This window comes from Malaclemys terrapin, chromosome 3 (genome assembly GCF_027887155.1).
Source record: "Malaclemys terrapin pileata isolate rMalTer1 chromosome 3, rMalTer1.hap1, whole genome shotgun sequence".
NCBI lineage: Eukaryota > Metazoa > Chordata > Testudines > Emydidae > Malaclemys > Malaclemys terrapin.
Genome location: NC_071507.1, coordinates 60775434 through 60803091, shown reverse-complemented (window position 1 = coordinate 60803091; position 27658 = coordinate 60775434). Strand labels below are relative to the sequence as shown.

General features: G+C 41.7%; 1 protein-coding gene across 1 annotated transcript in view; it reads left to right on the top strand.

Annotated features, from left to right (window-relative positions):
* Positions 1 to 27658, top strand: part of DNAH8 (dynein axonemal heavy chain 8) — a 581193-nt gene that overhangs the window by 85430 nt on the left and 468105 nt on the right. The window contains exons 13-16 of the mRNA XM_054024546.1: positions 10917 to 11063; positions 15102 to 15299; positions 25711 to 25787; positions 26336 to 26435. Coding sequence (XP_053880521.1) covers positions 10917 to 11063; positions 15102 to 15299; positions 25711 to 25787; positions 26336 to 26435 — 522 coding nt within the window. The remainder of the gene's footprint in view (positions 1 to 10916; positions 11064 to 15101; positions 15300 to 25710; positions 25788 to 26335; positions 26436 to 27658) is intronic.

The window sequence follows — 27658 nt, the reverse complement described above, 5'->3', positions numbered from 1 at the left end:
TAGTGAGTCAAATAACATGAAAGCAACAGACAAAGGAAAAAGGATGATATTTAAAACAAGTAAAAATAAGTCATTACAGCATAGGGAGCTAATCATAGAAATTCTGATATTTTTAAATAGAAGTTGAGAGTAGCACAGAATGAGTAACTATCAGAGCCATGTCAGTCAAGAGGATTTAGAGGGACAGGATAGCATACAGGAGGAAGAATGTTATTCCAGGAATCAGGAGCAGTACGAGATAAGGCACAAAGGCGAGAGTGACAGCAGTGTACAAACAGAGGAATGAAGCAAGAATGGGCAGAGTGCTGGGGTGATAGGTGATAATGAGATGTAGGTAAAGGGAGAGTTTTAAAAATGATGAAGAATTCTGATTTTATGTAGAAAGAGACAAGGAGCCAGTAAAAGTATATTAGAAAGTGAATGACATGGTAAGAGCAGCAGGAAAGTAAGATTACTTTTGCTGTTGAATGTTGGGTAGATTGGAGAGGAGATGGTCAATGGTTTTGATGAGAAAACTATATAGCATGAAGCAGAGTTTTGTCAGACTAAGAAGACATTTTAGAAATGTTAGTGGGAGAAGCAAAAGGATTTGGTGAGAACCCGGTGAGGAGAGAAGGAAAGGGAAGAGTCAAAGAACTTAAAGGTTGAGAGAGGGAGTGTGCATATGTGTGGGGGTGGAGGGACTGTGCCGGGCACCAAAAATTTAACAACCAGAGGGTTGGGCTACCTGTTTCATGGTAATAATATAAGTTTGTCCTTTATAGAAAACCAGTTTGCAGGTTAAGACCAGAATTTCCCCTTATCTTCTGTTGATCCCCTTTTCCTGATCAATGATGAATATTTAATGAGGTGGGACATAATAGTACTACACTCCACTTCAATTTGCATTGCTCTTTATCATTACTTAAATAATTCTAATTCTTCAGCTAGGTTTTACTCTCCTTTGAGTGCCTTTGCACATGTACATTCCATTTTAGGTGTATGTGTACCCAATGCACTTGAGTCAGAGACTTTTTCTAGTAATACCATTGGGGTAGTGGATGTGCCCTGGATATCCTTGTGATGCAGCAGAGGGCATAAAGGGCAGGGCCACACTGACTCTCTCTCATTCTTTCTTACTGCCCATGGCAAGTACTGGAGATCCCCACTGCTTTTTGAGCTTTGTCTTTTCTAGCCAGCTTTACATGTTGAAATTGTATATAGTTGTAGATACTGTTAATAGTTAATATTAGTTTAGTGTTAATTAATTCATTATATTATTATTTTCATTTTTCCTCCTGAGTGTTGCTCCTGGAGTCTCTCATTTACAATGCAGAGATCTTCAGGTTTCAAATTGTAAAGTAATGCCTGCAACTGATGGGCATTAAGTTGCTTGTTTTCTTTAGGAGAGGGACATGTTAAAGATAAGTGCTCCAATTGTAAGTCTTTTCTGTCAAAGACGAAGAATGAGAGAGATTCATCTCATGGAGCACCTATTAGAGAAGGCACTGTGCCCCTCCTCAGAATCTGATGACTTTGTTCATGAGAGTTGAAATTTCTGCCACTCCGTAAAGAATGACCTTTCAGCTACCTCTTCTGCATATAAGGGAGAGACTGGGGAAAAGAGATGGTTATCTTTGTCCCCTGATGCTTCCTTGAAACCAAAGATGCTTGCTATTTCCTCTGAGTCAGACTCAAGACCAAAGAAGTTTTCCTTTTCAGCTCTCAAAGGTGAGACATCAGACAGAACTATAAGTTCTCTGGTGGACTTGGAAGGAACATAAGAATAAGGATGACCTCTGGTTCTGTTAGAGGTGGCACTGTCAGATCTGGCACTAATGTCTCTGGTGCCTTTGAGACTGGCACCTTCTTCATCTCACATGATGCTGTCGATTCTGCTATTTAATTCTTCAGCACTGTCGAGATCAGCATTGTGTATTTCAGCACCAATACCATCTACTCTGACTTGCGGCACTTCATTCTACCTCTATACCTGCCATGCTTCAAGCTTTCTTAGTTGGTAAGGATTTAATATGTCTCTGAGTACCAGACTCGCCACTGCAGTCAGTATTGGTTGCAGTAATGATGTCAGCGAATGTAGTCTCACTATACCTTTTATGGTTCCCCCACCATTTCATGCTCCTCAACAGTCATTGGTACTGGCAACTACTTCTGCATCAGTACTTGCTACATTGGCTCCAGTACTGATGATGGTGCTGACAACATTTCTGTCTACATCTCTGGTACCACACATTTCTACCTCCCTTTACTCAAACTGCTACTGCTCCAAAATTTCCAGAGAACTGTAATATATCTTCATCTAACTCCAGCAGCAGCAGGCTAGTTTCACATGTTATGTCATTTAGATCTTGCTACTCACCGGCTCAGACATCACAAGGATATACTGCAAGGACATGATACTTGTCCACTGCTCCCATGTGCCTTCAGACAAGACTGAGATTCATCTAGAGACTTCTCTGCCTGGTGTTCATCACCTTGGTCTGTGATTCCCTATAACTTCTCATCCTGACCCTACTGGGCCACAGGATGCCTCTCAAGATATGAGCTTGGTGTCTACCTCTTGATTCATATCCAAATCACCATGCTCTGCTCCACCTTCTGCTACATAGGAAGCACCTCCGATGGCTGCTGAGCAGGTGTCCCACTTAGAGATCTTGAAAGAGGCGAGAGACAGGATGACACCACTGACCAACTTCCTCTCATCTCATCATCCTCACCAGATGAGGTGATTACACCAGAAACATACTTGCTGCCTCTGGTGGATTTTAAAACTTTGCAGGATTTGATGAAGTGGGTGACATCCACATTATGGGTATGGGCCAAGGTTGTTTAAGATAACCCTCATAAACTCCTGAAAATACTTTAAACCTTGGCTCCAAAAGGTGTGGCTCTTCCTATCAATTAAACTCTTCTCAATTCTGCTAAGACTTTATGGCAGACCCTGTCCTCCCTCCTGCTGGTATCAAAAAGGGCTGACAGTTGCTACTAAGTGAACACCCAAGAGGGTTATTGTTTTGTCATGCATCCTTCCTTGTATTCTCCTGCTCTAATGGCTGTGAATAAACATACCAAAACAGTAACAGACAAAAATCTAACCAAAAGATAAAGAATTGATTAAGTTAAACCTGTATGGCATGAAATCCTATACAACAGCCAGTTAGCAAATGGGAGTCTCAAACTATCAGGCTCTTCTGGCAAATATGTTTATTAATTGGAACTCTATCTCAAAATTTGGAGATAAATTGCCTGAGGAACTTAAGGAGCAATTTCTTGCCATCATAGCTGAGGGTCACTTAACCACATTGACTCTGCAGTCATGGCCTCTAAATCTGTGGCCACAGACATATCTATAAGCCATTCCTCCTGGCTTCAGGCCTCAGGGATTCCTAGAGAATTTCAAAACACAGGTGAAAATCTGCTTTTCGAAGATCTAAATTGTTTTTTGAAGAAAAAACTGCAATGCTTTGCTTACTCTAAAAGACTCTAGGGCTTTGGAAGTCTACTCTCTGTCTCTAAAGAGGGACACTGTAAATCTTAATTTGAGTATAAATAACCCATTTATCTGCCTAGACACATGGACCCTTGTAGGAGATGCAGTAACTCTTCGAGTTGCAAGCAGCTGCAGGATCTTCTAACTACATGTCAGCTTCTTCAAAGCAGTCAATTTAATGGGCACATCAATGACAATTGACCCGTCACTATGTATCTTTCATACTAACTCCCTTTGAGAACCATTTGTCTCTCTTCCTCAGTGCCTGCACCTCCATAACATCAGACAAATGGGTTAAGAAGGATATGTCATGCAGTTCCAATCCCTCCTCCACCAACCTTCGCAGGGACCCTTTTCACAAGACTGCTTCAGGAAGTGCAGTCTCTCCTCTGTATGGGAACTATATTGAAAGTACCTCTACAACATGGGGGAAAGGGTTTTATTCCCACTACTTCCTCATTCCCAGAGCAGGCTGGTATCCAGGTTTTTCCTTAGCTGGATGACTGGCTGATTTGAGGTCAGTCAAAAGAGCAAGTAGTGAGCAGCATTATTCAAATCCAGTTATTGTTTGCTCATCTGGAACTGAGAATAAATGCAGAAAAGTCAACTTTAATCCCAGTCCAAAAGACTGAATTTGTAAAAGCCATCTTCGATACTACCACAGTGACTGCTTACTTATTTCGAGACAGGTTTCTGGCCATTGTCAACTGTCGTGGAAAAAGTCACCCCGCATTGATTTTAATACAGAGACTCAAGCCTGAGGCCCGTTTATTGAATACACACCAATGCGATGTGGGTAGCAGCCATTAGGAACTGCTCCCCCGATTCAAAGCACACACAGACTTTTAAAGCTTAAAACCGCAAACAAATTGCACACAGTTAAGTAACGATAACCATATTAGGAATTAAAATTACACATACTTGAGTAATGTTGATCTTATTAGGAATAAGAGAGTTAGGGTCTTTTGGTACTTTCCAGCATTTTTTTGCAACCTTGCCTAGGATGGGTGCAAATTGAGTTAAGGGCTTTTTGGTGGTTTCCAACGCTGTTACAACTTTTATGGGGTGCTTATTACACAATTGCCCCTTACAGGGTACGGTTACTCAATGGGGGTAGTCATACAAATGGAGTAGGGGGAGGCATGGTTACACAAATGGGGTAGGGGGAGGCATGGTTACTCATTTTAGGTGATTGCTTTACACTTATTGCTTTACACAAGTGGTTATTATATTTCAAAAGCAGTAGGCACATATTGCAAATTATTCTTGTTGCTGGGGCCTTTTACCCTCCTCCTTTCCAGCCCCCCCTTCCCTCCCTGTGTCTCAACCTCTGACCACCACTGTCAGGGAGCACAACACTTAGCTTGGTTTAGGCTTGTGGGCCTGTTAGCCGCTGGGCGGGCCCAGGCCAAGCAGAAAAGCCTAGACCATTAGGGCTAGCTTAATTTTCCCACACACAACTTTTCAAGAACTTCAAAGCCAATCCCAGGACAATGGTATAATCCTGCCTATGGAGGCCTGGCTCCACTCCACAACTGAGCAGACACTCTCTGGACATGCTGATTTATGTACTTGTATGAGTGCTTTCATCCCTAGATTTGTGAATGGACCCCAAAAACAACTGTGAGGGAGTTTCCTTCTCCCCTCCAGAACCAGCAATGACAGTTGGCACAGATGCCTCCACCAAGGCCTGGGGTGTCCACCCAGGGGAGTTTCACTACATATACAATACAAATTTCATGCAAGCAAAGCGTTCCTAGCCATAATCAAAAGGCACACAACTCAGGTACTTATGGACAATACCACTGCCATGTTTTACCTGACCAGGCAGGGCAGAGCCAGGTTGGGTCACTTATGTGAGCTTTGAGCAGGTGGTTGGACTAGATGACCTCCTGAGGTCCCTTCCAACCCTGATATTCTATGATTCTATGTGAAGAATCGATTCATCTCTGAAGTTTTGTGTTCAGAATATTACACTGAAAGCCTTCCATCTGCTGGGATGAGAAACACCACAGTGTATTCCTTAAGCAGAAACTTCATTTATCACCATGAATGGTCCTTGAAGATAGACATATTGGCCATCATGTTCTAGAAATGGAGACCACCTGCTGTAGATCTCTTTGCAACAAAACTCAATAAAAAGTGTTAGCGGTGTGTTTCAGGGTGATTGGAGTCCAGATTCAGTAGCAGATATCTTCTTCTTCCTTGGTCAATGGATCTTCTCTATGGCTTTCCACTGGTTCCTTTGGTTCCAAGGGTGATAAGGAAACTAAAATAAGACCACGCTACATTAATACTGATAGCTCTGGCTTGGCTAGGGCAGTATCACTACATAGATCATCAAGAGCTCACAATCCAATCTCCAATAACACTGCCATTGGTTGAAGGATGTTTGTCTCAGAATCAAGATCAGAAACTACATCCTGGCCTACAGAACGTGCATCTCATGGTCTGGCTGAGATATGGTTGGACTCCTTGGAAAAAAAATTGTTCTCAGGAGATCCAAACCATTCTTATTAACAGAAAGGACTCTATGAGATCTACATACTTAGCTAAGTGGAAGAGATTTTTCTATCTGGGCTGCTTCTCATCATCTTTGTCCCACTGGAGCCGAAATTCAGGACATCTTGTATACAAGACTTTTCAGTTAGCTCCATTAGAGTTCATTTAGCCACCATCTTGGCCATTCACCCTTCCATTAAAGGCTTGTAAGTTTGTCACACCTGGAGGTAGTGAGGTTTCTTAAAGAGCCTGTTTGTGTATACTGTCCTGTCAGAGATCTAGTTCCATTTTGGGAGATGAGGGTATGTCTACACTTCAAGCCTAAGTTGACCTATATTAGGTCGACTTACAGCCACCAGCCCCCTTGGGTTGGTGGTGCACATCCTCATCAGGAGCACTTACACTGACCTAAGAGGAGCAGCATGGGAGCTGAGAGCCCAGTCTCTCAGCTCCGCTGGCAGCTTCCTGCCAGGATCCTGGCTGCCCTATAGGTTCCTGGGTTCCCAGCGGACTGCGCTCCCCTCTGCTTCCTGTTCCCCACTTGCAGTGGGGGGAAATCCCCTGGAGCTTCTCACCCATCGTTCCCTGCTGGGAGTGGGGGAAGCCACCCTGGGGCAACTCATTTAGAGTGTCTCCTAGACTGTTTGTGCCCTACACAAAAAGAGTGAAGGGGCAAGTAATCTCAGCTCAGATATCTTCTTGCATAAGATCCTGTTACAAATTGGCAAATGTAACTTCTCCAACAAAGATAACTACCCACTCTACAAGGGCTCAAGTTACCACATCAGCCTTTCTAAATAATGTACTGATTGTGGATATCTGTAAAGTGGCTACATGGTCATCAGTACATACCTTCTCCAGACATTATGCCATCAACTCCGGCATTGTGAATGGATGTGAACTTTGGTAAGTCTGTACTTCATTCCTTGTTCAAGTAGCTCCGAAGTCCCATTTTCTGTAAAGAAACCCACAGTGAAATGTATATGTGCACAATCATTCAAAGAAGAAAAAACAGTTACTTAACTCTACAGTAGCTGCTGTTCTTCAGCATATGTTTGTGCACACATAGGGCTTGTCTTCACATAGCTGGAGTACAGTAACTTAGGTTGACTTACCCTGGTGTCTTCACTGCTCTGCATCAATGGGGGACACTCTCCAGTCGACTTACCTTACCCTTCTCAGGGAGCTGGAGTATTGGAATCGACTGGAGAACACTCTGCCATCGAGTTAGCAGGTCTTCACTAGACCTGCTAAATCGATACCTGCTGCATTGATTGCAGCAGCATCGATCTCCCGGTAGAGAAGACAAGCCCATACATTCCATGACCCTCCCTCCTTCTCTTCTAGTTTGGAAGTGTTGTCATATTTCTGATGCAAAGGAACTGAGGAGGTTTTTTTTTAGTGCCCTTGGCTGCATACACAAGGACTTCATAGGTGCATGCAGTGCCCCAACAGTACTGCTTATAAAAGTCTCTGACTCAAGTATTTTGGGCACACACATACACCTATAGTGGAATGTATGTATGTCCAACACATCTTGAAGAACAATGGTTATTGTAGAAGTACGTATCTGTTTCTTTCACATGACAATGATCATGTGCAGGTCAGTTTAAATTAGTTTTGTGAGTGACATTTTGTAAGAAACATGAAATGCTTTACTGAAACCCAAATATTTTGCTATGTTTCCTCCAGCCACAAATTTTGTAATTCTAAGTGTACAAATCTGGGACAAAGCTGTAGTGTCAGTCTTGATAATAAATATCACAAAGGAAAATTATAATATTATCTCTTTAAAGGCTCCAGCCTTCATTTATAACATCCTTTAATGCTGTAGCCTCTTTCTAAGGATATGGACCCAGGCTTCCCTCACATTGTTGTCACTGAAAAAGTTTACTGTGACACCCTGGCAGGCTTCTTTTGGACCTTATAAACAAAGACAAGAAATCAAAAAGTCTTATCAGAGAGCCTTTTCAAGCAGAATGCAAACCTCAGGCAGAGATGAAGCAATCTGCTTTCAGGTTTTTACATATTTTCTGTTGATTTGGCTCTAGTGAGCGACTGTCTACGTTCTTCCTTTGACTGGGAGGAGCACGAAAATTAAAAAAGGTAATTTGTCTTTTCTTCTGGGAGCCCCAACCATTTCCACTTCCTGTTTAAATATCTGCTTTGCTGTCAACGTGTGCTAAGATGGCTTGCAATCTGTCCCTTAATGACTACCTGTATAGTTTTTTAAAAATAATGGGAAACCAAGGATGTATTGAAAACAAGGGGTATGTTGTGTACCAAAGAACTGGGGGAACCTCCCCCTCCACAAATGTCTTATTAATAAATTAAAAAAGGACGGAAGAGTGGTGAAAGAGGGATTCTGGAAATTACTGATTGGTAAACATAATGGATTGAAAATAAAGCACAAATATTTTTCCATCTGTAAACACTTGGAGGATAATGGAACTATGCGAAATAAAATAATTTCTTCGAATCACAGAGTGTATGTTTTGATTGAATTATAACATTAGTGGATGTAGGGAACATAGTGGTAATATCTGGACTTAAACATGATATTGTCCCTCACATAAGCTAAATTGAAAACAAATTCAAAATGGCTGTGTTGAAGGTCCCATGACTTGCAAGCTTGGCCTAAATTCTGCAGCTAGATCCTATATTCTGTAGCACTATGATGAAAATTCTGCAGCTGCTTAAGAACAATTTTAAAAATTGATGTTTTAGAGAATTAAATATGAAAATGAATAATAAAATAATGTAGCTCCTAGGTTATTTATTTTAGTATTAAATTTCCATTTATTTTACGTTGCCGTCCCCATTTTCAGTGTACTGCAGACTGTTATCTTTAGGTTTCAGCATTAACAACACATTAATTTAATGGTGCATTTCAGACATTCTGAGCTATGTTTTCAGGCAGTATGACAACTCAGGAAGACATCAGTACTTTGATTTACATTTGGATCACATTGTCAAGCTTTTCTTTGCAATCACAAAGCCTAGAAACACAGTTTTTTAAAATGAAAGCCGAGATCCTGGAGCAGCTTTCTGCAGAAGGCATGACTTCTATAACAAAACCCATGGAATTCTGGACTACATGGGACTTTGGCCATGTCTACACTACCACTTTTGTCAGTATAACTTATGTCACTCAGGGGTGTGTAAAGAACATCCTCTTGAGCGACATAAGTTACACAAAGAGATGTGCTGGTGTGGACACCACTATGTTGGTTGGAAAGCTTCTCCCACTGACATAGCTACCACCGCTCATGGACGTGGTTTTGTTATGTAGACAGGAAAGCTCTTTCCTGCCAACACAGAGCAGCTACACAAGTGATCTTACAGTGGCACAGCTGCATTAGTACAGCTGTGCGCTCTAAGCTTGCTAGCGTTGACATGGCTTTAGACTATGATTTGACTGCTGTCACTTAAGACCCTAAGCAAGGGCTACTGATAAATTTGTTTTTGCTTCTTTAAATTGGTGGAGATGACCAACAGAGTGCTTTAAGGGTTTGTATTGATTTAACATAAAGCATTTATTATAAAACATACTAGAGAATAAAAGCCTGAACATTTTGATTGAAGGCTGGTTTGTTTTGTTAGTTACATCAGCTGAACTGGTGCACTAATTAAGGCCCCAATTCAACAAACCACTTAAACATGTGCTTGCAGTTCAACATGTACTTCAGTGGTTTTTCTGTGGAATTCTACTCCTGGACAGACAAGACAGGGTTATTACATTAGGTATAATATTTTAAAGAGCTGCTGCCTAGTTATCTTCAACCTTTTCCCTCTACATTTTAAACTGGAAATGCTCATATTGGCATAGCTAGTTTTAACCACACAGTGCTAATAGTATGCTTATAGGAAGTACTGTTTTCTGCTTTGGCTTCTTCTTGATACAGCCCCTGTGTCAAAATTGTTTGTTTCATCTTTCTCATACAACTTCTTGTCTTAGAATCATAGAACATCAGGGTTGGAAGGGACCTCAGGAGGTCATCTAGTCCAACCTCCTGCTCAAAACAGGACTAATCCCCAGACAGATTTTCACCCTGATCCCTAAGTAGCCCCCTCAAGGATTGAGCTCACACCCCTGGGTTTAGCAGGCCAGTTCTCAAACCACTGAGCTATCTCTCCCCCCTTGTTGACATATTATTGCTAATTATTTTTATTAGGTCAGTAGGGCTTCAAGGCCCCCCAACCATCCTTAGCACCCCCTTTTGTTAGGTGCGATACAACCACATGATAAAAGCCTCTTCCCTAAAGGGTTTACAATCTAGGGCCCTGATCCCGCAAAGACTTACACACATGTTTAATTTTAGGGACCTTGAATAATACTTAATACTTCAGCAAGAGGGAAGGAGAAATCAGTAGAACTATTCAGTGTGGAAAGTTAAGCATGTGTAAATTTTTGCTGGATCAGACCTAAGACAAGACATATCTAGCAAGCGTAAGAAAAAATATCCGAAGGATCTGAGAAGTTCAAGGGTAACCCTGATATGGGATTTTTGTAAGGATTAGCTCCCTGTAGTGATAGTTTTCAGTCAATTATTCTTAATCATAAAATAAATAAGACAAATACAGAAATCCTTATTGGTCATCCATCTAACATTATTAGTTTGGTTTTTCACATAGACATAATATGTCACACTTTCTCCTCATCACTTCCTTCTTTTTGAAATGAGAATAGTAAGTGCTAAATAAGAGGAATTTCTCCATGTTAGTGCAGGACACAAGGAATAGGCCACGAGTCTGGTTGCAAAATTCTGTTTCAATATCAAAATAATAATGTGGACTAAAACAAAAATACCATTTTCTAAAATACAGAACAGCCAACAGAAACAACAGATTTTTTAGTGCATAAGAAATATTGCATGTTTCTTTTCATCTGATAGTTATTGCATTTGTTTCTCAACTTTTTTAGGACTGCATTTTTTTATTTAAAGAATATCAAAAATGCTTTCATAAAACAAGGAAACAGATTTTGGAAGCTCTAGGGGAAAAGACATTTGAAGTATCAGAGATGTATATTTTTGGCAAATTTGAAGCATTTTGTAAAAGGCTAGAAAAAGTAAGTAACATTTCTGTTTTTATTTTAAAAATTAAAAAATGTAAGTGTGCATGCCTTTAATGAGAATTTTTGTAGATTGACTAATGAATTGCTTAGTGAGCTGTATTCTTATTTCAATATGAAGAAAGTTTTTTTTTAAAGGTAGTTGATGTTTTTGGATAAATACAGCATTTCTCTTAATTTCTTAGACCATCAAATTATTATGACTTTCATAAATAATGAAAGCTGTAGTTAAGAGTTGCAACTCACTTTTTTCATTTGCTCATAAGTTATTAAAAAATTCTGTGTTTGGCTTTCTATGCTTGGTCTCAGCCTAAAATTCAATTTTTTAAAAGGGTTTAGAAAAATCAATTAATCTGAACCTAAAACTTTGTCTACACTATGCAGCTTTTAGTGATACGACTGTGCCGCTACAGCCATGCTGCTAAAAGGTGCGCAGTGTAGCTGCTGATTGTCATCAGGAGAAAGCTCTCTTGCCAATAAAAAACTTCCACCCTGCACAAGCGGCAGTGGCTTTGCTGGCAGGAGATCACTCCTGCTGACAAAGTGCTTTTCACACCCGTGCTTTTTGTCAGTAAAACTTTTGTCATTCGGGGTGTGTGTTTTTTTAGCACCCCTGAATGACAAAAGTTTTGCTGACCAAGTTCTAGTGTAGACAAAGCCTAAGTTAGATGAACAGTGGAAAAAAAATACTAGATTTATATTTAGCCAGAATACATAAGGCTTTTTTTACCCAAAGATTATTACACTTTGTACTTCAAATCTTCAAAACATGATGTTTTTTATTATTAATGTGTTTATTTATTAAGCTCCCATAGCATTATTTGTGTTGTGCATGACAAAAAATTAAGATAACACATATCCTAAAGAGTTTATAATCTATCCAAACCCCATTAAAGTGAATGGAAAGAGTCCTGTTAATTTAATGGGCTTTGGAACAAACTAAAAAAAAAAAATTATAATGGAGAAGTGAAGACTGGGAAACCCAAAGGGAGGGTTGTTTGTGTGGTTTTGTTTGTTTGTTTTTGTTATTCTCTTCCTGTGGGTTTTGTAGAAGTGAGATTTTCAGAGGGATTTGTTGTGGAAAGGGAGAGTGGTGGATTAGCTCCATTCAGGTGGCCTTTTGACAATCTTTTATCTTCAGCGCTCTTTGGCAAACTCTTGTGCATGAGTCTTCAGCATTAATCAGTGCATTTACAAAATCAATTTAGGATCAGTTCCTCCAAATTGATCCCACTTGCACAGAACAAAATCAGAAAGAAGCATTTAAAGAATTCTCTAAGAAACCCAGGCTGGAGACTTTCATATACTGGGTCCAAGGGTCATGAAGTAACCTCAGGTGGATCAAAGTGGTCCTTAGTCTCCGATCAATTGGTATTCTGTGTCTTGAAAGCAAAGCAACTGAGCTTGAAAATCTTGGTGAATGGGCTGCCTGTATAAGATGATCAGCTGGTGAACTCTTCCTCAGCTTATGTGGGGGTTAGACTAGATGAGCCTTGCAGTCCCTTCTAACCCTATGATTCCACCATCATTGCTACCTGCAAATGTCTGCTGAGATCCTCTGATTAAACCAAGAAAGACTCCAGACCCAAATGCTCCCAATATGTTGAACAGCTAGGCAGTGATTGGATCTAAGCCTCTTGCAACCAAGGAGGATATATTTCTATTCTCATTTGCAAAGAGGGTAGACATCATTGGGGCATAGCTTGTCTTAGAACATCTTGTAAAATGAAGAGATTGGCATGGTAATTCTAGAGCACTTCTTCAAAACTTTTCACTTAAAGGGTCACAAAGCCTTTTTGTTAGTACTGTTTTTTAAGCACTGACAACGTGCTTAGTGATGAGCACAAATGATTACTAGTCTCTGCTGTGAGGACAGTCCAATCTAAAAAATAAATCAGAGAACGAAGGATGCCCTGGGAATCCTGGCAGGGTGAGTAACTTTGACTTTCTTTCTTTCTTTCTTTCTTTCTTTCTTTCTTTCTTTCTTTCTTTCTTTCTTTCCATAAACACATGTAGTGCAGTACATGTGTAACCCAAGGCCATAGGTACAAGAAACAGGAAGAGGGATGTGGGAAATAGAAAACAACTAAATAAAATAGTGTCTCCTATTACTTAAGACATATGTACCTCTGTGGAAAATGTTTCTCTACCCTGACCCAGTGTCTGAGTATGACTGGAGACTAGAAACTGAAGCCTATCCCAAAAACAAAGAAAAGTTGTCTACATACAAAGTTTTGCTTGTCTACACTACAAAGTTTTGTCAGCAAAAGTTATGCCGCTTTAATTAAAACCGCTGTTGCATGTTTACACTATGCTCCTTGTGTTAGCCGAGTGCATCCACACTAGCAGCTCTTGCATTGATAGCCGTGCGCTGTGGTAGGTATCCCACTGTGCAACTGTCCGCAGAGTCCTTTAGGAGGGGTTTGCAATGCCTTGTGGGACAGGTACAGCATCACATGATGCAGGTTTCTTAATCCCATCGGTTCCATGTGCACCCTAATAGATTGTCAGACGCTTTTCAACTGAAGTGGGGGGAGAGAGGAGAGTGGTGTGTCTGGGGTGGGGGAGACAGCAGGCTGACCGGTTGGCAGGGGGAACCTCCCCCTGCCAAGAGGATGTTAAAGAATTTTTGCATACTTCTTCAGCCTTATGTTTCCAAATAAAAGCACACTGCAAATTGTAAATAAATAAAAGAATAAAAGAATAAAACTATAGTAAGAGAAAATCATAGATAATTGTCCCCTGGCAAAAGGAATGGAGGGGAAAAAACATATATGATAGATGCTTGTCACATTGCTTACAGCACCACTGGATGACTCTCAGGAACCACAAAGATGGGTGATGTAGAAAACCAATCAACCAAACAAAACCTAAATAGGATAGAATATTTGGTTCCCTTGGTAAAGCTATCAAGAGGAGCAACCACAGCTTATAAAACTCTTCTGCCAAAGACAGTGTCTAAGATGTCATGTCATACTATTTGGAAACAATCTGAACTGAAAATAACAGCACAATTTTACCGATGTCTTCATATGTAGACTATTTTTTAGTACCTGTAATTTCTGTTCTTTTAGTAAAGAAATAATTCCTCTTGCTTTGTCAAAAGACTTCCTTTGATTCATCCCACAATGAAAAAATTATACCCTTTTTCCTTTTATCCCCTGTAATTTACAGCACAAAATTTACTAATCTGAATCAATTGCAGATATAGTTTACATTAAAAAACAACAACAAAGAATGCCAAGGAGAGGGGAGATTGCGAATAGTCTATAGAAAGATTAAAAAAAAAAGTAAGTGATTCAGAACCATCGAATTGGCCCATTTGTTAGGAAGCTTATATTAGAGTATGATGATATAACTGTTATTCTCTTCCTCCCTTTCCTTTCGTTCATGTTTGTTTTTTGTTCATTTGTGGTATCTTGTCTTTAATTTGATTTTAACTCTTTGGGCCTGGGACCATATCTACCCATGTATTTGTCTGACTCCTAGCACAAAGGACTCTTAATCCAGACTGGTGCCTTTGGACAATACCATTATATAACTAACAGTGTTCAGGGGTTTTCAGATTCACTGGTGTGTTTTTCCTTGGTAATCATACAGTGCATATACTAGTTCTTGTGGTCTGTCTGTTGTGCTTGGAAATTTCCATTTATATATCTTAAACTTTGGTACTTCAACTTTTGAGCCATTTCCCACCCTATCACTCAGATATTAAATGTAATTTAATGTAAAAGTTAACTATGGATAAAACTTCCTCAAGATACCAAGAAAAATATTGAAACAATTTAGATTAGGTTGAGTGATGGTGAGCATTGGGGTAAGAAGTTGAGGGAGCAATGTTTTGTTGTGAGTATTTTGATGAGGAATTCTGAGTGAAATAACCAATCAGAGCAGACTGGCCATTGGTCTCAGTCTAGTCTGTTTAGCCCAGGATGTAATTATTCCTTTGTCAACAAGAAGCACCACAAGTGAACTAAATGAATTGAAATAAATTTATAATTTGATTTGAGTGTGAAAAATATTTCTTTATTTCAGATTACAGAGATGATTACTATAGTACAAACATTTTCTGCACTTAGTATGTCTACAATTGAAGGGATAGATATTTTGGCAATAAAGTTCAAAAATATCTACCAGAGTGTTCAAAAGAAACAATATGATATTCTCGACCCACGAAAAACTGAATTTGATGTAGATTTTGTAGACTTCATGACAAAAATTGAAGGTTTAGAGGTAAGTAACTGTTATCTGTAATTTGTTCAGGGCAAGATCTCATCATTTTTATGTATTCAGAACCCCTTGGACTTCAATGGGAGTTTTGACTGATAAAGAACTGTATGATTTGGCTTTATTTGGTGAATGGTAGAGTTTGTTAGGAAAATAATAACAAATTTCACAACTTGTGCAAAGGCTTTTATATTTACCTGATCCTTAAATTTCTTGCCTTTCTTATGGTTATTTACAGATTATTAACTGCAGGAATATACTTGCCTACAGTTTTGTCAATGATATAGGTATCTGTTTTCCAGTTCTTGTGTACTCATAGCTCCCATTAATATTATAGGAGTTCTGTTCTAACTTTGGGAAAATGTTTCACAAATGTAAGTTTTGCTATATACTGTGTACAGTGGACACCATTGAAAACTGCACATTTACCCCCTGTGGTAGTTAAATTTACCAAGGTATCTGAGGAAGCATTCTAAATATAGGTAAATATTTCAAACATTGCGATAAAGATAAATATGTGGGTGTTGTAAACATTCCTTATTATTGACACCCACTGATGGGCAGAAGTTGGATCTCTTTCCGGGTTGATCTCTTGCCAGAAAAGATAGGTTCTTCTTCAAGTGATTGCACATGTCTGTTCTACTTAGGTATGTGCACATCCAGTGCACTTGAGTTGGAGAGCTTTCACTAGTAGTACCCTGTGCTTACCGGTGCCTTCAGCTGTGGGTTTAAAGGCTGGAACTGCCCTGACCTTCCCTCAGTTCCTTCTCATCTTCCATGGCTAAGAGTTGGAGGTCCTCATGCACTTTGCTTATGGTTTTTCTCGTGAGCTTTTTCACATCTTTTATTTGGCAAATGGTAGTTCACTAATGTAAATAGTTAGATTAGGATAGTTAGTAAGTAGTTTTGTGTTATTTTGCATTTTTTGTCCCTATCGTTGTTTTTCAAGGCCTGAGATGCTTGGTACTGGCTTTAAAAGACAAAAGTCCTCATGCTTTAAACATTTCCCCTCCAATCAGGTGCCAATGCCAACAAACAACCCACATACTTGCTGACTGTTATGCCAGGATGAGGGACACATCAGAGAAAAATGCAGCATTATTTGTTCTTTTCTTAAAAGAACACAAACATCCCGGGCAGCATATCTATTGATGCAGTCTCCCCACGCATCTTCTAATGCTGGCCCCTCACAAGTTCTGAGATTTGACTTTATGCCAGCAAGGAGTGCTCCCACAGCTTTGTCTGACTCCCTTCACAAAGCTGAAAAGACTATTTCCCACTGGGAGAAGAGGAGGCACACCCCTTCACCAGGACCTTCTCATAAGATGCCCCAAACTGTGACTACTTCAGATCCCAGGAAGGGCTTCTTGAGCTACACAAAGGACCCTGGGGACTATTGTGCCTCAAATAAGTCATCTCAGACGTTAACTGTACCAAGGTGAGTGTGTGAGCCTTGGCTTGATGCTCCCTGTTACCATCCCAAGAGAGGCTTGACTCACCAGTGATGTCGACTCCATTACTGACTCTGTCAGTGCAGTTGAAATCAGTATCCACTATTCTGTGCATCTATCAAGGCTCCTTCCCCACTCTGAACTTTAGGGTACAGATGTGGGGGCCTGCATGAAAACTTCTAAGCTTAACTACCAGCTTAGATCTGGTCCGCTGCCACCACTCCCAATGGGCTAACTCCCTTCCCTGGGTAGCCTTGAGAGACTCTTCCACCAACTCCCTGGTGAACACTGATCCAAAACCCCTTGGATCTTAAAACAAGGAGGAATTAATCATCCCCCCCACCTTCTCTTTCCCCCCACCAATTCCTGGTGAGTCCAGATCAATCCCCTTGGATTTTAGAACAAGGAAAAATCAATCAGGTTCTTAAAAAGAAGGCTTTTAATTAAAGAAAAAGGTAAAAATCATCTCTGTAAAATCAGGATGGAAAATAGCTTTACAGGGTAATCAAGAGCCCAGAAGAACCCCCTCTAGCCTTAGGTTCAAAGTTACAGCAAACAGAGGAAAACACCCTAGCAAAAGGTACATTTACAAGTTGAGAAAACAAAGATAAAACTAACACACCTTGCCTGGCTGTACTTACAAGTTTGAAATATGAGAGACTTGTTCAGACAGATTTGGAGAGCATGGATTGATGTCTGGTTCCTCTTAGTCCCAAGAGCGAACTCCCCCAAAACAAAGAGCACAAACAAAAGCCTTCCCCCCACCAAGATTTGAAAGTTCTTGTCCCCTTATTGGTCCTTTGGGTCAGGTGTCAGCCAGGTTACCTGAGCTTCTTAACCCTTTACAGGTAAAAGGATTTTGGAGTCCCTGGCCAGGAGGGCTTTTATAGTATTGTACACAGGAGGGCTGTTACCCTTCCCTTTATAGTTATGACAGCATTCATCTCTGCTACCAACAGAAGGACCTGCAACCTCTACTGGGGATCGGAACTCACTTTCCCAGATCCCGATCAACTTCAGTAGCCTTCCTAAACAACATACTGACCGTGGACATGTGTAGAGCAGCCACTTGGATGTCCATACATATGTTCACAAAACATTCCGCAATCAATGAGGGTTTAAGATTGGTCACATTGCTACGTCTTACAGTGTTATCATCACTTACACATGCAATGCTGAAACCCCTTCTGTCCAATGAGAGGCACCGTTCAACAGTCATCTGAAGTGAATCACCCACAGGGACACTCTTCAAAGAAGAGAAGGTTATTCACCCTGTGCAGTAACTGAGGTTTTTTGAGATGAATGTCCCTGTAGATGCTCCACTACCCACCCATCTCCCCTCTACTTTGGAGTTCAATTTCTGGACTCTATGGTAGAGAAGGAACTGTGGGGGGTCTGGTCACATACACAAGGTAGTTGCCAACAACAGCACAAGACGGGGACAACGCATGCGCAACCCAAACAAGCACTGCTGCTGAAGTTCTTCAATCAAAGATACAGGGATGCACATTCACCTGAAGTGGAGCACCCACAGGGACACCCATCTCAAAGAACCTGTTACTGTACATTGTGAGTAACCTTCTTTTCCTCATCAAATAAGATCTGGTCACCAGAGACCTCAGGCCCTGAGAGGATTGCTAGTGAGACTCTGAGCACTTTGGGTACTGTGAAACACGTTAAGACTTCAACTAAATCCCATACTTCAGTAGTAAAGGGCTTAGTGCGAAAGACTGCTATGACCAAGAGAATGGATTCAGTGGAATCCTTTAGCCCGTTGGTACCAACATCAGCACCTTACACAATGGCTTCTGTAACATCATCAGTGCTTTTAGCAAGTTCTTTTGTGCCTCCAGTACTGCAGGAATTCCAGTACCTGAAAGACCTCATGATACCAAAATGAGCTTGAATCTCCACTCCTTGTAACCTCAGGACACCTCCAGGTATTGAAGTCAAGAAGGTCGCTGACTGCTCATGTTTTTGTGAGACCTACCTCTTCTCCATCTTCTACTATCCGTGAGAAGGGGTTATTACCTCTGATTCAATATGTGGAGGAGCATTCTGACTCAGTGTCTGAACTTTCTGTTCAAGACTCTCCAATTTATTCCAGGAGGTGTTATTCCCTAAGGTAGCTGCAACAAAGATCGGATACCAGACCCCTGTCTGCTATGGTATGACTTGGTATGACCAACACTGGATATCTCCCCACGTGCCTTATGGTCTCCCTTATTGGCCTTACTGGGATTCATGGGCAATGTACTGCCAGTAATTATGAGAGACCTCAACTCAGTCCCATATGGAACACAGAAGACCTCATTCCCCAGTACTATCTATCCCTTCTCTCCACTTTAAGAGTCTGAGAAGACCTTTGAGGAGAAAGAGGCAAGGGTGGACAAGGAGGTTACACTCCTTACAAACATCTCTTTGTCATCACCTGATGAGGCAGTAAAGCCACCTCTGCCATTGTTAGCTGATGACTTTAAACGTTTCTAGGACCTGATGAGTGGATTGCTGACACCCTGCACATTCCCCTGGAAGAATTCTGGGTTTCCCATCGCAAGCTTCTGGACATAGTGCACAGCTCTTCCTCAGCACTGGTTGCACTGCAAATTACTGAATCCCTCCTTGAGCTAGCTTAGTCCATCTGGTAAACCCCAGCAATGTCCCCCACATACATGCAAGCAAGCTGATAAAAAATCCTGGCCTTGATTCTGTCACCCAGCACCAAGTTCTTTTGTTGTCGCTCCAGTCAATGAAAGGGGCAAGCAACATACTCAAAAAGCCATTCCTTATAAGGACCAGAAACCTCCAGACCTTTTTGGTTGTAAGAACTACTCGTTAGCAACATTACAATTCAGGAAAAATAATCACCAGCTGCTGATGTCAAAATATGACTACCTGAACTATGAGATGTTTAATGCATTTATTGACCATTTGCTACAGGAACATCCAGAACAGTTCAGTGTCATAATAAAGGAGGGTCAGCTCTTGGCAAAAACTTCACTGCAGGCTTCAAATGATGCTGCAGATACTGCAGCCAGGTCTATTTACAACACAGTAGTGATGAGGTGAGCTTCCTTCTTTCCGTTTTCTGGTTTCCATGTAAGATTTACTTTTCGATGGCCAAAAGCTTTTCGCAGATTCCACAAATGACTCGCTTAATACCCTGAAGGACTCTATGGCAACACTTAAATCTTTATGGATATACACCCCTGCAAATAAGAGGAAGTTTAACAGATCTCTTTTGGCACAAAGATCCTGCCCTGCTCACTGTTCCATCTTCTGCAGGCCACTGGAACCACCAACTAAGAGGTTGAGATTTTCAAAGAAAAAACCTGCAACTACCTAGATTGTGTCATTCCAGCCTTCAACATTGTCCAAGCACCAGTTCTGATGGTTCAGTCAAGAGTCCAGACCACCCAATGACCATGTTTTCTCTGCTGCAAAGCACAACCCCCCTTCCTCCATGTGGGCACTACCTCTCTCTGTTTCATCAAGCATAGGAGTCTATAACATCAGACAAATGGGCACTGAAGGCCATTAGTTTGGATTGTATTGTCCAATTTACCTCCATCATGCCCTTCCAACCCTCTTCTCTGTCCCTCTTTAGGGATCCCTCTCAGAATCATTTGCTGACACAGGAGATTTCATCGCTTCTAAGTCTAAGAGGCATAACACCAGTCCCACTTCAACACAGGGGGAAAGGATTCTATTCAAGATACTTTCTGATACCCAAGAAAAACAGGGATTGGAGGCTGATATTAGATTTCAGACAATTGAAGAAGCATGTCAGACATCTGAAATTCAGGGTAGTATATAACTAGCAGCTATAATTCCCTCCCTGAATCCAGAGACTGGTTTGCGACCCTCAGCATCAAAAATGCCTATATCCACATAGCGATTCATCCTTCTCACAAAATATTTCTTTGTTTTACATTCAATCACAATTACCACTATCAGGTCCTACCCTTCAGCCTTTCTTCAATCCCAAAGGTGTTCTCAAAAATCATGGTGGTTGTAGCCTCTGTAAGGGGACTGTTGCCCCCTTACTAACACTCAGTGGGGTGTTTTGGTTGGCTAGCTCCCAGCACTAAAAGGGGAAGGGTCGATGGCAAATCAGGAGCCTGAGACTGACTGTCCCCAGGAACAATGGGGAGAGGCCAATGCTCCAGATCAGCCTGATTGACAGGGCGGGCAGGCTAATCAGAGAGTCAGGAGGCCGGGGGGGTCCCGTCCTCCATGTGAACTGGAATGGCCTGAGTCAGACAGAGTGGGGCCGAGCTAAGGAGAGAGCAGGGGCCCGAGCTGAGCTGGGGAGCAGAGCTGCAGCCCCAAAGCCAGAGCACAGCCCAGAGAGAGCAGAGCTGCAGCAACCAGAGCCAGAGGGGCCAGACAAGCAGCCAGGAAGCAGGTCAGAGCTGGGAGCAGAGTCACAGAAGCAGCCTGCAGAGCAGAGCTGTGCTGGGGGCAGAGCTGCAGCAACCAGAGCCAGGGAGGCCAGAGAAGCAGCCCAGGGAGCTGAAGGCAGAGCAGCAGCAGCAGCCGTGCTGAGGCAGAGTGGAGCTGGAGCAGTCCGGAGCTGGGGCTGGAGCAGTCCGGAGCCGTGTGCAGTCCGAGTGTGGTGAGCAGCTGGGGAGAGTGAGGGGGACCCTGGGCAGTGGGCCCAGCACAGGGAGACGCCTCAGCCAAGAGGCCTTGCAGGCCAAACTTGCAGGGGGATCATAACCCCGACCGGGCGGGGGCGACGCTGGGAAGAAGGGTCCTGCCACCTAGAGCCTGAGAGCATGTGGCCACCACCAGAGCAAGTGTCCAACCCACAGCGTCCCTGCAGCACAGACAGGGCCTGAGAAGCAGGCCTGGGACCTACAAGGAACAGACTGAACTGCCCTGACGTTCCAGAGACACTGTTTGTAATGTTCCCTGCCACAGAGCGGGGTGATGTGTTTTCCTTTAACCTTTCCCATTTTTCCTTATTCTTTTTTAAAATTAATTGTTAATTAAACTACTTGTATTTGCTTTAAATTGTATGGAATAATCAGTGGGTCAGGGAGGTGCCCAGTGCAGAGAGAGTACCCCGGAGTGGGGACACCCTAGCCCCTGTCCTAGGTGACCACAGCAGGGTTGGGGGTCGAGCCCCCCAGAAATCCTGGGCCCAGCCTTGTTGGGGTTACGAGGACTCAGCCAGACAGGAGAGTGGAAGGGGAGCCCTCAAGGGCAGGGAGGCCTCTGGGTAAAGGAAGTGGGAGCGGGGACTCAGATCCTTTCGCTAGTCCACTTTACCGGGGTAGTGCAGAAGCCAGGAAAGTTCCCCACAATAGCGGGACCATTCCCCCGCTTACACCTCTACCTCCGTTGTCTAGGAATAACTATCTTTCCCTAACTTGACGACTCGCTCCCCAGGGGCTGGTTATATCAGGAGGTAGTTCAAACAACAACTTCATTATGTCAAAGTCTAGGCCTGCAGGTGTAAATCTCGAGAATTCGATATTACTCCCTACACAGCAAATTCTGTTTATAGAAGCATTTCTGATTTTGATAATGGGTAGACCTTACCTCCTTCTGGCTCTGAAGGACCTTATCCAAAGAGTGCAGCTCAGTCCTCAAGTTCCAGTTAAGGACATGTCTGTAATTGCTGGGACGCATGTCACTTCAGTTTTTGTGGCACAAAATGGCAGGTTGCATCTTCAAAGTTTCCAGGGTGGCTTAGGACAGTTTATGTACCCAACAAACACAATCTGCACAAACAGGCCTCTGTATGCACCTGAGTCATGCAGTCACTCACCTGCTGGAGTAATTTGTCCAAAGTTCGTGCAGGATTCCAGTTCAACCAGAATCCCCCTTTGGTCATGTTAACATCAGACACTTCCCACTTGGGATGGGGAGCAGGTTTTTAGGTCCTCATGCAGTCGAGGGCAAATGGTCACAACAGGAAATCAATCTATTGGATTTAAGAGTGATCAGAATGCTTGGCTTCATTTTCTTTCCCTACTCAAAAACAAGACCATCAAGATCCTGACAGACAACATAGTTTTCATATATTATATCAATTGTCAGGGCAGAGCAAGTTCCCCCTCACTCTGCACCAAAGCAGATACATCTTTGGAACTGGGAATTGGTGCATAGTTAATCAGATAGTGATCTCAACATCTTACCTCTTGGGTATACAAAACACCCTGGCAAACAACCTCAGCAGACACTAAATTACAAATGGGAGTTGGACTCCTGAGTCTTCAACAAAGTACTCCTACCTTGGGGATTTCTAGAGGTCAACCTTTTTGCCATGGCAGCCAACACAAAGTGCATGAAATTCTGATCCAGAGGGGGACTCGATCCCCAGTCTCTGGGAGATGCTTTCTTCATTGCATTGACAAAAGGTCTTTTTTATGCATATCCTCCAACTCCATTGCTCTTAAAGGTTCATATCAAGATCGGACAGGACCAAGCCACAGTAATTTTGATTGCAACAACACAGCCAAAACAAGTCTGGTTTCCTCACCACATCAAACTCACCTTTTGCTCTTCATGGTGGCTCCCAATCAAACCTTGACTGTTGTCTCAGGAGGCAGGTCAGATGCTTCACCTCAATCTGAACCTTCTGCAACTATAAGTGTGGTTCCTTAAGGTTCCTGGGACTAGAAGCTGCCGGTTCAATGGAAGTACAAATTGTAGATTCCTTTCAGCTGTTGAAAAGTACAAGACATTGTACTATCCAGTTGTCTCTTTCTACAATCTTGGATTACCTGTTGGAATTGAAAATTTCAGACCTTTCTGAGTTCCATCAAGGTTCATTTAGTAGTATAGTTTGTAAAGAAAGCGTCTTGATGAGACCACAACTAAAACTCCTAAGTCAGGTAGTCTCTGATTTCCACCTTAATCAGACTATACTTCTGCCTAACTGTTTTCCGAAATCACACATAGCATCATAGAAGATTAGAGTTGGAAGAGACCTCAGGAGGTCAACTAGTCCAACCCCCTGCTCAAAGCAGGACCAACACCAACTAAATCATCCCAGCCAGGGCTTTGTCAAGCCGGGACTTAAAAAACCTGTAAGAATGGAGATTCCACCACATAAGAACATAAGAATGGCCGTACTGGGTCAGACCTAAGGTCCATCCAGCCCAGTATCTTGTCTACCGACAGTGGCCAATGCCAGGTGCTCCAGAGGGAGTGAACCTAACCGGTAATGATTAAGTGATCTCTCTCCTGCCGTCCATCACCACCCTCTGACAAACAGAGGCTAGGTACACCATTCCTTACCCATCCTGGCTAATAGCCATTAATGGACTTCACCTCCATGAATTTATCTGGGTCTCTTTTAAACCCTGTTAGAGTCCTAGCCTTCACAACCTCCTCAGGCAAGGAGTTCCACAAGCTGACTGTGCGCTGTGTGAAGAAGAACTTCCTTTTATTTGTTTTAAACCTGCTGCCTATTAATTTCATTTGATGGCCACCACCTCCCTAGGTAACCCATTCCAGTGCTTCACCACCCTCCTAGTGAAATAGTTTTTCCTAAAATCCAGTCTAGACCTCTCACACTGCAACTTGAGACCATTGCTCCTTATATCTGCTGCCACTGAGAACAGCGTAGCTCCATCCTCTTTGGAACCCCCCCTTCCAGTAGTTGAAATCCTCCCTCACTCTTCTTTTCTGCAGACTAAATAAGCTCAGTTCCCTCATAAATTATGTGCCCTACTCCCCTAATCATTTTCGTTGCCCTCTGCTGGACTCTCTCCAATTTGTTCACATCCTTTCTGTAGTGGGGCCCCAAAACTGGACGCAATACTCCAGATGTGGCCTCACCAGTGCCGAATAGAGGGGAGTAATCACTTCCCTCGATCTGCTGGCAATGCTCCTACTAATGCGGCCCAATATGTCATTAGTCTTCTTGGCAATAAGGGCACACTGTTGCCTCATATCCAGCTTCTCATCCACTGTAATCCCCAGTCCTTTTCTGCAGTACTGCCACTTAGCTAGTCAGTCCCCAGCCTGTAGCAGTGCATGGGATTCTTCCATCATAAGTGCAGGACTCTGCACTTGTCCGTGTTGAATCTCATCAGATTTCTTTTGGCCCAATCCTCCAATTTGTCTAGGTCACTCTAGACACTATCCCTACCCACCAGCGTATCTACCTCTCCCCTCAGCTTAGTGTCATCTGCGAACTTGCTGAGGGTGCAATCCATCTCATCATCCAGATCATTAATGAAGATGTGGAACAAAACCAGCCCCAGGACAGACCTCTGGGGCACTCTGCATGATACTGGTTGCCAACTAGACATCGAACCGTTGATCACTACTTGTTGAGGCTGACGAGCTAGCCAGCTTTCTATCCACTTTATAGTCCATTCATTCAATCCATACTTTTTTAACTTGCTGTCAAGAATACTGTGGAAGACCATATCAAAAGTTTTGCTAAAGTCAAGGTATATCATGTCCACTGCTTTCCCTGTATTCACAGAGCCAGTTATCTTATCATAGAAGGCAATCAGGTTGTTCAGGCATGACTTGCCCTTGGTGAATCCATGTTGACTGTTCCTAATCACCTTCCTCTCCACCAAGTGTTTCAAAATGGATTCCTTGAGGACCTTTAGGAACATGGACCCAGGAGTTGATATCTATTTTATTAATAACTCACCTTTGGAATAACTGTTGTTACAATTTCTGCTATCAATAAATACTCAGAGAAAATATTCAGAGAAAATTATGTATATGTTGAACATGCAAATATATATGATTTGAAACAACATAGAAACAGCAGTGATTTCTTGTCATGATCTTCCTTGTTTTCCCTTTCTAGATTGTCATAGTGGTCTTTCTGTGTCTTTTTATTACATTAAGAAGGTATATTTTTTGTAAAATACTCTTATTAAACATCTAGGAAAGCTATAGTAAATTAATACAGAAATATGTAAATTACTAGTCATTAGTCACATAAAATTTAATATAGCTGGAAATACTCATATTTGTCTTAGGTGCAGATACAGACATTTATGAATACTTGTTTTGGAAGAATTTTGTCTTCACAGCATTCAGTTCAGCTACTTCAAAGGTAATGGCAATTATGCTTACAAAATATTTTTAAGTACACCTCTACCTCGATATAACACTGTCCTCGGGAGCCAAAAAATCTTACCGCGTTATAGGTGAAACCGCGTTATATCGAACCTGCTTTGATCCACCAGAGTGCGCAGCCCCACCCCACCGGAGCACTGCTTTACCATGTTATATCCAAATTCGTGTTATATCGGGTCACGTTATATCGTGGTAGAGGTGTAGTAATGTTAATTTAAAAATGAATGACCTAGTCTAGTACAATGTATTTGTGTCTTTATGGACCATGCAAACTTTGAAAGCCCATGGATGAATACTGGTTTTCTAGCATATTTTAAACATTCCTCTGTTTCTTAGTTTAATGATAATGTCAGACAGGTTTGGCTAGAATTTATCCTTTGGGCAATTTTTTTTGTCACACTCTAGTTTTTGCATAGTGCTCATATAACTTTATATATCCCAAAGTTCCAGCCTAGGTAGATCTGCAGAAACATTATTTAAAGGAAGTCACTCTAATTTCTTGTATTTGATTATAATCTAATATAGGTTTCAGAAGCTGAATATGCCATGTCTTCAGCAGGAAATAGCACATACTGTTGGACTTATTCTTCAGCATTACGTAGCAGAACTTGAAGCTACTAAAAAGGTAATTCTTTTTTGTGTAATCAGACATTTCAAATAGTGTGTAAGTATAAAATCTCCAATATTTAAATATATTCTAATCTAAAGAGCTCCTAGTTTATTTTTTAGCCTATTTTATTAGTCTTGATTTATTATACTTCTTCCTGCATCCTACTGAAGAAAACATCCTGTCTAAATGTGAGCACACTTTTCCTTTCTAAGCACATCTGGGAGAATGCTCCCTCATGAAAATTTTGCAATTTAAAACACACCAAAACATTATACTATTATTACGTAGGTTGGCAAAATGAAAATATGTAATCATTTAGCAATAACCATATCTTGGTTTTACACATCAGCTATTAAAACACAAGACCACATTAGCTGTCCAACATATTTTGCCTAGGTATAACATGATGTTTATAAATCTAATTATTGTTTACACAAGGCCACTTTATACTGTTCTGACAGTGTAAAAGGGCTTTAATTATATTTACATCTCACTTTATATTTACATCTGGCCCCTTTACATGACTGAAGTAGTGCAAATGAGAATCTGGCTGTAGGTGTCTAATTGAGTAAACTATTATCCACTACACAGACTGGTTATAACTATTAAATTAGTGTCACTGGTTGGCTCTTTGATTGTTTTAAGGCAAACTATTTATGAATCAAAAAGAGCTTCCCAGTAGAGAATTGTGGGTAGGGACGTCCATCCCTAGTTTGTGCAAGCCTAGAAAACATGGAATATGATCAAGTAGGACCAGATTTTACTTATCTGTAATGTAGCCATGCAGAGAGCAAGACTTCCTTCTCTGCTTTGGCACAAAAGAGAGCATGGACTGCATGAATAGTACTCCCCACAACCAGGAATATTGGAAGTGGTGTGTACAAAGGCATTGGAGATTTTTGTTATCAGTGCCCATTTGGTCAGTGTATGCTTTCTACTGGTACTGTTCTGTTGTTTGTCTGAGTTAATGATGATTCAAGATTGTCAAATAACAGGCTCAATTGGAATTATTTAATCAAAGATTATTAATCAGAGATTAGTACAGCACTATACAAAACATACAAAGAATAGATACATTACCACCCTTTGATGTGATAAAGAACTGGGTCTGTGTCTCTTCTTCACTGCAACCGGAGGGATGCGCAGTTCTTCTTCGAGTGCTTGCTCATATCAATTCCAATTAGGTGTGCGTGCGCCATGTGCACGATCGTCGGAGAATTTTCTACCCTAGCAACACC